This window comes from Seriola lalandi, unplaced genomic scaffold, assembly GCF_002814215.2.
Source record: "Seriola lalandi dorsalis isolate HSWRI2012SDOR001 ecotype SW California unplaced genomic scaffold, Sedor1 jcf7180002054898, whole genome shotgun sequence".
NCBI lineage: Eukaryota > Metazoa > Chordata > Actinopteri > Carangiformes > Carangidae > Seriola > Seriola lalandi.
Window position 1 is genome coordinate 1499500 of NW_019525450.1, and position 12454 is coordinate 1511953.

Genomic DNA, 12454 nt, shown 5'->3' on the forward strand with positions numbered 1-12454 from the left:
CAAGGAAATGGAGAGACAGGAAATAAGAGAATTCATGGATGAGAAGTGAGAATGAGGGGAAAGAAAAAAAAAACAAACACTTTTCTCATGTTTACACAACAAGATGTTTCCCTCCGCCCTTAGATCTCGAGATGAAAACGGTTCCATTTTAACTTGGCGGCGATGCTAATCACATGTCGATCACAGAGCAATATTCATTTAAAACAAATCCGGCAGCCTGTGTGTGAGTGTGAGTGTGAGTGAGAGAGAGAGAGAGAGAGAGAGAGAGTCTGAAGGCCATTTTGAGAGGGATGGGTGGGTGGGTCGTCCTAATTTCAATTTCAAACTGTTTCCTCCAAGTGTCCCACTGAGCATAATTTTCTCTCCTCCATCTTCGTCTGCCGCCACCGCCACGTAAACAGAGGACTGAGATGAGAGGGGCAGAGAGACAGAGACACACAGAGATGTAAAGCAGAAGTGGGCGGCTACCATTAACGCCCCCCCCCCCATATAATAAAGACAAGCCAAAAAATAAATACATAAAAAACATCAAACCAGCCATCACTTGTCAACTCTCTCTGTAACTCTCTACCAATTTCCCTGCCCCCCACCCCCCCCCCCCCCCCCGGTATTTTCTTCTTCAACCCTTACATAATTTCATTCGATACAGAGTTTTATTGAAGAGGGGGAAAAAAAGCTCTAATGATCATGCTAATGTGACAGCAAACTTGTGGGCAAATGGGACAATGTGTTCACAGTTTAGACATACGTGAACAACTGACACCTGTGTCATAAACCATTTCCCCATGTGGAGCATTTTTTTTTTACCCCAACAGAGGGTGTTAAATAAAAGTGGAAGGTGCAACACAGTTAATAACCTATTAAAGCTTCCTCCAGTTTGAACTCTCCAGCTCTACATTCCCTCAAAAGTTAGCGCTGTCAAGACTGCTTGCTATTGATCAGCAGCACTAATTTGCAAGTACAGGTTAAATCAAGATGAATTCCACTGAAATTAATTAGTTTTTTGCTACAGACTTTCACCGCTGAAGTCCGGTGGTTCACAACCACTTTCTTTCAGATATGCACCCAGAGTCATAGCAGATAAACTCAAGTGCTCCTTCATCGGCACCCCCTGTCATCTTCCAAATGTGTTTATTTTAATATTTTAAAACAGATTTTGTTGTTTTTTCCACATGTTTAATTACATAAAAGGTGATTTGTTTTCACACCACTGGACAATAAAAAATTACAGAAGATGGATGTTTCAACTATTTATTCATTAATGGGTCTGAACTTAACTGCCAGCTCACTGCTTTTATGTTTTTTAACCATTTATTCTAACAGTTAAGTTTTCACCAATTTGAATTACAATACATGGTGCTCAGGTGATCCAGCTGCCTGCGGGCACACACTATTTCTTTTTCTATCAAATCATAATTTCTATTATTTCCATTCTATTATTCTCTAATTATCCAACTAGCTACAATACATTTCCCACATACCCCCTGGGATACAAGTTTGCATGGATTGCGCTTTGTCTCTTCTCCCGCACTAAATCCCTCTACTCTTCATCTCACCTACAGTAATAATGGCCACTTATTAAATTAATGCCCCCCTTAGGCAAAACACTTTTTTAATATTTTTTTTAAAACCTGGCATTAAGTCACATCAATTTGCTGTTAAGCCAGAAACAAACATATACTCGAAAGACACAGTTAAAGGTAAATATAGTCTCCCTGAACTCTCCTTCTTCTGCCTCTACATCTGTTCTAACAAAGCTTTTGGACTTATACTCATTTCCTGTTCTGAGGACATTTACCTGCTGGTCCAAAAATGTTAAATCAATTAAATGCAAAGTAAAAATGATTTCCTTCATCTCATCTCAGTTACAGCTGTCCTCACACAGTGAAGAATTCAGAGTCCAGAGCCAGACTGGACGTATAATTGAGCTCCTACCTATGGCCATGAAGTCCTCGTGGTCCCAGGCCTGCAGCTGAGCCAAGGGGCCGCTGTACAGCAGCAGTCCGTCAGCCACGTCCGTGATGAACTCCAGCGACACATGACTCTCGAAACAAGGCATCATGGGAGGAAACCAGGCATAGCCGTTGCCATGGAAACTGTGCTTGTTCTGCTGGCACTCAGGCCCTTCGAACTGAGCTGAGCATTGGCACCTTGAGGAGAAGAGCAAACCAAGAGCCAAAATTACATGAGTTAGTGAATTAAATAAATAGATGACTTTGACTTTTATGTGCCTGTTATTGACAATTTGATTTTCTTGACTAGTTGGTTACTTTCTTACCTTCCGAAACTAGTTAGTGTAAAATACTCCTCTGATCCCCCCCCCCCCCCTTTTTTTTTAACCACTTACTGTATTTTAGTCTTTCAACGTTTTTTTCTGCACATCTGTCTAAGTCTTGTTGTTTAGCCTCTCAGACACCCATCCCCTCCGACTATCTCTCAGTCTCTCTCACTCCGGCTGTTTTACTGATGCAGATGTTCTCATTAGTGGCAAAACCATGGGGAGAATCACTGCATCGCTAGAAAACTCCTCTCTCTGTATTCCCACACATCCACGCACTCATTTGTCCCATAACTTCCTGTCAAACTTTTACCTCTCACCTCCTCTCTTCAACAAAGTTTCACCCTTGGGTTCCTAAATGCAATATCTTTCCCTCTAATTCCTCCCTCTTTCAATCCTTTCTCACTTATTCTACCATCTTTCTTATATTGCAAATTTGATCTTTTTTCTCCATGTGACCCATTTATCTCAACCAACCATTCTTCTCATATTTGTCAGTGTATGTTCAGACTTTCAAAAAAAGTAACCAACAGGATGAAACTATATAAAGACATTTGTTTTGTACAACATGATGTGCGATCAATGCTTTCAAACTAACAAAACAAGCGGAGGCGGGATATTTCAATTTGAACAAAACTAAAAGAAAAACTTGTGTCATCCAGTGGAGAAAGCAAAAACAACAGTAAAACAAGAGCCCAGCTGATTGTACTGTCAGTAGAAAACATTAATATTTCTGCACAGATTTGTCGGAGTGCTGGGAACAGTAGAACTGACGACCCCAGGAGCAGGAACATGAGACTAGGAGGGTCCTTAAAGTGACAGTTCGGGTTATTGGACGTGGGGTTGTGCGAGGTACTTATCAATGGTCAGTGTTTCAGCCGCAGCAGATTCAGATTAGCACGCTCTCAGTTCGGAGAAGCAGCCGGGAACACCGGCACAGAAGCTGAATGATGAGCTGCTGTGGACAGGGCCATCAGCAAAAACGTATTTTAGCCACAAAAATGCCCAAATTAAAAGAAAAAAGTTTACGCTTTGGAATATTTTCACCACTTTATCTTGCCGTCAAACAGTCCTTTTCTTTAGAACTACAGTTTGTAAACCATTCAACTAGAGTATTCCTATGCACGCGCGCAACTACGGCACGCAATGTTTTACTCTGCAGATCAGCTGTTTGAGCCGGACAGAGCTAAGAGTAGGTGTGCTTTGAAAAAAATGTAGTTCCATCGCTCCATCAATGTAGTACATCGCTCAGCTTCTGTGCCAGTGCTCCCAGCTGCTTCTCCAAACTGAAAGCACACTGAACCGTATCTACTGCAGGTAACACACTGACTACAGATAACTACCTAACATAACCCCACATCAACTAACCTGAACTATCACTTTAAGAAGCCTAGAGGTACAAACTAGTTTTTATGTGTAATTTTAGAATATGTGCCATGAATAAATCAATATTGTTGTCTTAAGAAATAATTTGATATATTGTTTTTTGGTGCAAAACAATCTTGGAACCTCTCAGTATCCTTCCCCCCGTTACAAGCTTTTACCAGTGGGTTTGTACAAGGATGGAGCCTGAGCTCCGTCAAATCTGTTGGAGCATTTCTATTCAACTCTGTGAGATGTCATGATATATGTGATACACTAAGAAGTTGTTTTCACTCTCACTATTCACCACCATATTTTGTTATGTACTTTATTATTTAGACATGTTGTGTCCAGTATATAGAAACATCTCTGCACGCAATCATACCACTTCAACCACTGAGACATTCCATTTAACCAAAACTGAAAAGAGGCTGACCTCCAGAAAGAGAAAAAGTCCTCCAGTAACCATAGTAATTACTAAGAGGGAAAGAAGGTTTATTATTGTAACCATGACGACAAAGGTTCTTCTTAACCTAAGGAAAGCATTTAAATAACCCAAACCAAGATCTTTCTCTAAACCTAACAAGGCAGTATTTGTGCCTAAATGTAAACAAAACCGTGACTTTTCCACGGCCTCAACCACATGTTTATTGTTGTTACCATGACAACATGACATGGTCTGGTATGCTTCTACAGATCTACAAACAACCTATATGAGTTGAATGTATATGTATATGACTTGCTGATTGAAAGCTTCCTGTGATAATACATTTGGCAGATGGAAAAAAATGTTTTGCAACTCAAAAGAAACAAACGTCTCTCCATCCGAGAGACTTGATGGAGCTCAGGGTCTGCCCGTTCCAAACCATTTGACTAGATAAACAGGGAATCTCTATTATAGCTTATCTGTCTGACGCAGAGAAGGTCATGTACAGTTACATCTTGACTTGTGTCACCAAGAGGGGATAATTAATGAGATTACTAAAAATTTGCACAGCCTGATTCGAAATTTGGAAACATGCTGCGCCTATTGTTCCTCCTAATGTGTGAGGGCTTCAAGTACATAATCCTAGGAACAGGTTATGGAAAAGGAAAAAGGCGAAACTCAACAGAGCTCAACAGGAAGTTGATGAGATGTCTCTGTGTGCGAGTGTCTCTGTCAACTAAAGCAGCACAATTTGTAGCTTTTACACTCTCTGTAATGTTTATGGACCAATCATTGAGATGTGGGGAAAAAAAAAAAAAGACTGACTCAGACTTTGTCCTCTGTGCTGATTAAGCCTGGTTGATAATTAGTGTGCACAAATTAGTGTGCATGAATTAGTTATTTTTGTGCACAAATTACTGAATTGAGGGTGCAAATAAATTGTGCACATGAATTATGAATTCCAGAGTAGAGATTATTCAATTGTGACCACAAATTCTCCACCATGACACCTCCCAGGCTCCACAGCATACAACACATACAGTTAGTACAGACAGATGAGAACTAATACCCTGATAACCAAATACAAATGCATGTGCTGTGCCCTAAACTAAAATGTATTCCTCTAATCTATTAATTAATCACTGTAATTGTAGAAAGCAGGAAAGAAGAAGCAAAACAAAAACATTCAGGTCCAGGATGTGGCTGACATTAATGTGACTGTTGTAGCGTACATACGTGGCCTGGCATCAGTCACAAGCCATTAAGGAAGTTCATTATAAGGACATGCAGAGTTACGGACCCACAATTGACACTTTGTGACTCTTCCCACCATCAAACTATCAGATTGATAGGAAACAGAGACAAAGGACCCCTCTTCCACAAACAGACCATGCTGTTAAGCATGTCCGAACGACACAGAACCAGACCAAAGGTCAAAGGGCCAGCTCCAGAGGATTAACCAATGGACACCAGACAACTGGAGAACAGTTATACAGAAAACAGTCATGATCAATTCAACCATAGTCACAAAGTTCGGAGAATTCCAGAAACCAGAAGAGAAAGAAAAGTCAGAGAAACCCAGATGACAAGAAGATGCGAGAAGCGAGAAACAATGCAGAAACTAGAAGCTGAGATCTTTGCTCAAAGCTCAGAGTCCCGGCTCAAAGCCCGGCTCTGTAGCCATGGAAACTCTTAGCTCTAAGCTGCTAGCCACAAACTCATGGCTCTTAGTCATTTTTGCACTTTTCGCGTCTTTTATTTTTCTTTGCCAGAAGCTCCAGGTAACGTCATTTTTGTCGACATGCGCGATCTTTTATTTTTATAAGCCAAGTCAAGACCAACTGAACCAAAACAACAGAAGTGCCTCAGAGTAATTTTGTAACTTTTAATCATCAAGTTTTCCTTTTTGAAGATTTTGACAACTTTAGAGTCATCTGGTCAACGGCAGTCTCCTCTAAAGTTATCCAACCAAAGTGAAGAACATTAGAGTTTATTTCGCATCAACCAGCAAGAGTGACCAGCAGATAACATCTGCACGACCGCCTGCAGAGAAGCCGAGCAGAAATCAAGAGTGACCGAGACAGAAAGTCTCCTGGCAAACTCCACCAGAGCTGAACCGCTGAGACACCGGCAGAATCCGTCATCGTGATAACGGGACACGGCCTCCAGGAGAATCCACCCAGATCCCGCATCTCCAGGGTTACCATGGCAATCACAGCCACCTGGGTTCCAGCCGAGGGTCTCCAGCTACAGCGCAACTCACAGTAGGCCGGTCTTAACACTCTGCACTCTGAGTTGATGTCGAAATATAGCAATATTTAATCATCAAACCTGATTCGTAGACGTAGCATCATTAGCTGTATAGCCATAGTGTATAGCCATAACATTCTCTCCCACCATTGCCAACTCATCACACTGCTCATTTCATTATTATGTTCATCTTTATGATTATTACACCTTGCATTTACTCTGTAGTTTAGTTAATAAACTCCTTTATTTACACCCAGTTGTTGTCCTGTTGTATTCTTTTGACGTAGAGACTGGAGATCCATTGAATCGAGAAGTCATGGCTTCCGATATGAGATTGATAAATTTGGCAATGAAGTAATTCATTGTTGTCCTCCTAGAGGACTGGTGCCCCATTTCAACGAGAGTAAATTCTAAAATATGGTGTTAACGCTACACTGTACATTATACTCCTGCATCTTTAATGAAGCCCAAAAGACATTACTGTACCGCATTCAAAAGAACTGAATGGAGCACAGTTTTCTAACCCTTCCATCTCTCATCATCTGTCATGGATGAGGATGTGAAATAAATAAAAAAATCAAGAAGCAGAAACGACCAAGAAAACTGTAAAATGCAGTCGATCAGCAACAGCAAAGACTTACAACTTCAAGACTCTAAACAAATCCCAGCATAATTTTCTCCTATTCATCTGAATCTCAATATCCCTCCTTTAGTTTTTCTCTTCCACCCTTCACAGTTTAGTAGCTCTATATGAATCTGATGAGAAAGCCATGCATTGTTGGAGCAAAATAAAAAAATTCCCCTCAGCCAATCCACCTGTTGTTGGCAATTATTGCATATACAAATTGCACACACAGCCTCCCTCCAGACTACACGCATGAACACGCGGCTCAGAGAAACAAGGTATTTCTCCAGGGCAATTCCTCCACTACTAATAAGTGAGTTTTTCATTGGTTTGTGTTATTCACACTTCAACTGCTTCTCAAGATATTCTGAATTTTAGCCCTGTGGAATCTGCAAAACCACACACAGTGATGTGTGCTTGCAAAATTGTGAGCATGCATACACACATACACACATCTCATTGGTGTTCTGTAGACAGCTCATTTCTCATCCAAATGTTCCTCTGTTCTGTTGCTCATTTTCCTTCCTATGCTCTCATCCAGGATTGAGAAAAGACATACAGACACACACACACACACACACACACACACACACACACAGAGTAGGAAATTATGCAATTTACGCATATTACATGTTGCTTGTGCAAATAAAGCAGGAACATGTCACTTCACTGCCTTGAGACACATGAGAAACCGACGAGCAGACAAACAAACATGCTACATACAAACAGTGCTAATGTAACATGAAAGCACAGGAGTAGAGGGTAAGTAGCAATTACATGAGAGAAGCTAAACATGTACTGTAAAGTAAAGTCAAGTAAAGTAAAGTAATGTACTTGTAAGTAAAGTAAACAGTTGTTAATTGTAACACTGGCTATGTAGCAATAGCAAAACATACAACTAGCTCCTTTAAGTTCTTAATATTATTTACATTCTTCACAAATGGTCACTAAACTAGCAGCGTTTGTAGGTGTGGAAAATCATTTATAAACATGAATTAAAACTCTTCTACATATATACAGTGAATTGCGTGTGTGTGTGTGCGTGTGTGTGCGTGACGAAGCAGATTAGACTTGTTGAATTTCTGAGTGTTAAAACCCTAACCTAAAATGTGAATGTTACTTAATTAATGTTATAGAAAAAAAAAAACCTTCAGAGGCTCTAAACCTTACCTCTGTTCACACAGACCGATAATTTATGTGGGTGTGCATAATTGTGTATGATTACAGGCATCAGGACAACATCCGCGCATGTATTTCCATTTTGGCAAAGTCATCCTAATTCTCTGAGCGCAAAACAATCTGAGACATAGTTTTAGTCACAATGGCCAAGCCCTTCAATCCTCTTAAGGCAGCTTTGTTTTGCTCATTCGCTGTCTGCTGGGAATTGCGTTTGTTAACGTCGGACCGGGAGCTGTAATCCCACCCCCAACCCACAGCCCCCTCATTCACCAAATCTCATTATTAATCCCAGTGCCTCGATTATCTACATGTTCTTCCTCCAATCTTGGGCCGTAATCTGTTTGTCTGTATTTGTGTGTGTTTGTATGTGTCGCAGTTGGGGTCATATCTGAAAGCCTCTGGCACAAAAAACTATCCTACAGCAATTCTATCTTGTATTAACTTTTATCTTATCTACATGTATTATTTCTTCTCCTTCCACTTCCCTTGTGCTCTTTCTTATTTTCTACTCTTCTCTGCTTCCATCTTCTCTTATCATTTCCTCCTTTCTCCCCCTACTCTGCACTCCTCTGGTCTCCTTTTACCTCTTTTACCCTTACTTTCTGTCTTTAGTTTTACCATTTCTTTCCCTTTTTCTCTCATTCTCTTCATCACTTTTCACTACCTATCTCTTTTTTTAATTTCCTTTACCTCTCTCCTCTCTTCCCCCTTCTATCCAGATTTTCCCCTTCCCTGGCATGTCGTGTCTCATCTCCCCTCCTTCACTGAACCTGGAGGATCACACAGCAGATGTTACAGAGCTCAGGTAGTGTCGTGTGACTGAAATTGTGACAATCATGCAGCATCTATGTCTCTGGGTTGACATCGTCGCCCGCTTTGCCTTGTTCTCTGCCTGTCATCTGTTTGGCTGATACTTCACAAAGAAACATTTTCAGCTCTTCCATTCTGGCCCACATTCGCTTTTCATGAAAGACATGCAGCACGATATTTTTGAGACAGCGGAAGCTGCGATTTGTCATTCCCGGATTTGAGTCATGTTCACTGTATTCAGCAGGACAAAATGAAACACCATTTTCACCTGTTTAACAAAGTCCCCCTCCCCCATCCCGCGCCATTAGGGTAGGCAGTAACAATATTGTGACCAATCAGTAAAAGTCGTCTTTTATGTGTTTAAGTCTCCAAAACAGACGTTAGAAGCATCATCTACACTCAATCACAGTGCTCGTAAACTTGAAATAGAAGTTCTGCATCCAGATGTGCATGTATCCCACACTAGTGGTTTATAGTTTAGGCTCCACCTGTTAACTATCAAATAATCATATTAGCTTTTCTGCAAAGTAGAAGATTATATCAGTGGAGAAGAATGTCTGCAAGTCCACATCCAGGTACGAAGAGTTAAAGGTGTCATGACCTGTGAAACAATGCATGCATATTAATTAAAGGTCTTGCTAAGCCTACAGTGTAGACGCTGCCAGTGGTGGAAAGTAATTAAGTACATTTACTCAAGTGTTTTAAACCATCTAAAAATCCTCTGCTATGATAAATATCTTGTTGAACATGGTTCTCCCACATAAAAAATTAACAAAATGGAAAACTGGGGCTGAAAGTACATCTACGTTTCCTCACTGACATATTCTGGATCAGGCCTTGTGCCCCACCCACCAGGCAGATGACATGTTGACAGGTGAAAAAGCAAGTATCAAGATAGTTAGAGGAGGAAACATCAGACAGACTGTTTGAGCCTCAGTCAGACCCAGGCTCAGATGAGGAGTCTGTTGTGACCAGAAATCAGCAATTATAAGGCATATGTAACTGGCAGCTGCTGACAGTGTTAGTGGTTGTGCTAATGTAAACTCTCGCTGCACTGACAAGTTTTCAGGTTTATTTCGCCTGCCCTCTTTCCCTGCAAGTTGACAGGATCGGTTCTTTACGTTTGTGATGTATGAATCCCAGATTGTCTGAATCTGTTTTTATGTTTTATGTTATTGGTTCACTGCAGTTCAAGTTGGAAACACTCAGTCATGGTGTTGATGATTATTTCACTTATGATATGTCTTGTATTATATTAAAAAAAAACATCATATACTGTAGATGTTAACAAGGTTAAAAAGAATTTCATCAGAGGGGGTCTTTAAATTAGATTAAGTCAGTGGATTCCAACCTTTTTGGCTTAAGCCCCCTGCATAAATTTCAGTGTCTAGTTGAAACCCTTCATATTTCAGATGTCTATTATTAGCATTTCCACCAAAGAGCCATTTTCACCCTAAACATCTTAGACGGTTTCATTCATACAACTGCTTGATGCCACAAATGATACAATCATCTAATATTTCACAAAACAAAAAAAATAAGATTAGAGAAAAGTTCCAAAATTGAAAAAGGTTTGTGAATCAGAACTTTCCTTTTTCTTATTTCCTCTCCCATTAATCATTTTATGACCTTTCAGATTTATCGCGTGACCCTTTGGAGGGGCCCAAGCCCAGACTGTGAACCATTGCACTAAACTAGACACAAGTTAAGGTGAAGCAATTTTCTTCAAAGTCTCCGATAGGTGTTTATATGGGTAGAGGTCTGGTGACTGTGAGGGCCATAACATACTATTCACTATGTTTCAATACTCCCTTTAGAGACCTCTCACACCCTGTATGGAATCATCTGGATTAATTATGTCTCTCCACTTATTTATTCTTACTGTACATGTAAAGGCTAAACCTTTTAAATGAAATACTAATTCAGTGGATTTGGGAGAATCCCTGTTGGTTTTCCGTGAAAGCAGCTTATTACGACCTATAGTTAGATGACCTCTAGTAACTGTTGTAATTATGATGGGAGAAAAGGAGAAAGTTCTTGGTGACGATGTATATAGGGCTTCCAATATGAGACTGATAAATTTGGCAATGAAGTAATTCATTGTTGTCCTCATAGAGGACTGGTGCCCCATTTCAACGAGAGTAAATTCTAAAATATGGCTTAACGCTACATGGTCATCATTATAAAAAATTATTATAGAAATACAAATTCAGTGGATTATGAGGAGGACCAAACACATACTGTACAATTCTGATTTAGTAATGAAGTCTAAAGATATACGAATATAACCAGGGATAAAACAAAGAACAAAACTAAAACAATAAATGAAAACTATGATTGTGTTCTATAATACAGTGGTCTGGAGGGCATGTAAAGCAATCAAGATATCTGCTCCATCTGTGTTGTGCTCTAGACAATATAGGTGTCCCAATATGTAAATCAGTGCAACATTGTGGATAAGATTAACATGGAGAGAACGAAAGTAGAAAATGTCCATATCTGTAATAATTAATGTATTGTATAATTCTGTATTTGTGTGTGTGTGTGCGTGTGTGCGTGTGTGCGTTTGCATGCATGTGTGTAATCCAGGGATTATGTCTAACGTGGATCCAGCCAGTCATCCTGCTCTGGTCCAGCAGTGAGCCAGATTACACGCTGGCTCCAGCCAGCCAGACTCAAATCCTGCCCTTTTCACTCACTGCTTCTAATTAAATGAAGCTGGAGGGTAAAATTAACTGCTACAAGACACAGCAAGAAAGCTTAGTGGATATGTTTGCTATGAGACTTTATGTTCATCTGGTCTCACATATGTTCACAGGGAGTATTGTATGTGCATGTGCGGTTGCTGCCTCAGGATTAAAAAAGTATTTGAACATATTAAGTATAGAGCACCTGTAGCAACAGCTGCTATTACCTCTTATCTAGAGGTCTGATGTACTCTATATATGTATGTGCCTCACTGGTTCCCTCCATATGTAAGGCATGTACACATGGATGTAGACATTCCTCTAAGCATCGTCACTTCAAAGCTGAAATCTCTCATTTCTTTCAGTCATAATCATAATTTTATGGCATCTGCATGGTCGAGTGTTGTTAGATGTTAAAGTCAAACCCGCGCTTGAGGGAAAAAAAATAAATAAATCAGCCACCAAATTGAAGAAATGTGTACTTTATATTTAGTTTCATCAGAGAACACCATGTCTGTGAGACAAAGAAAGCCCTTGTAGGGGCAGTCACAGCGTCAATTAGGCTTTTCTTGTGTTCTAGCAGACTTGTGAAATGTCATCAGCCACAGCCTGAGTACTGTTCGAAGCCAAATCCGCATCCAGTCAAGTACAGATCAAATACCTCCAAGTGTTCTCGCTCCGCCCGTTTTATCGAGGATACTTTGGGAGCTGACTCGAGTGGACTGGCTCTGTTGTTTGTAGCGTTTTGATATATGATATAATTTCTTCTGGAAGATGAAATTTGGTCTCAGAGTTAAAATATAATATTTTGTTGCTGCCCTTTTTGTCTGAGAAGA

At 40.2% G+C, this 12454-nt stretch overlaps 1 protein-coding gene across 2 annotated transcripts in view; it reads right to left on the reverse strand.

Annotated features, from left to right (window-relative positions):
• LOC111672264 (neural-cadherin) overlaps positions 1–12454 on the reverse strand; it is a 232992-nt gene that overhangs the window by 88341 nt on the left and 132197 nt on the right. For both annotated transcript variants that reach the window (XM_023429642.2, XM_087180218.1), the window contains one exon: positions 1936–2150. In XM_023429642.2, the coding sequence (XP_023285410.2) occupies positions 1936–2150 (215 nt within the window). The remainder of the gene's footprint in view (positions 1–1935; positions 2151–12454) is intronic.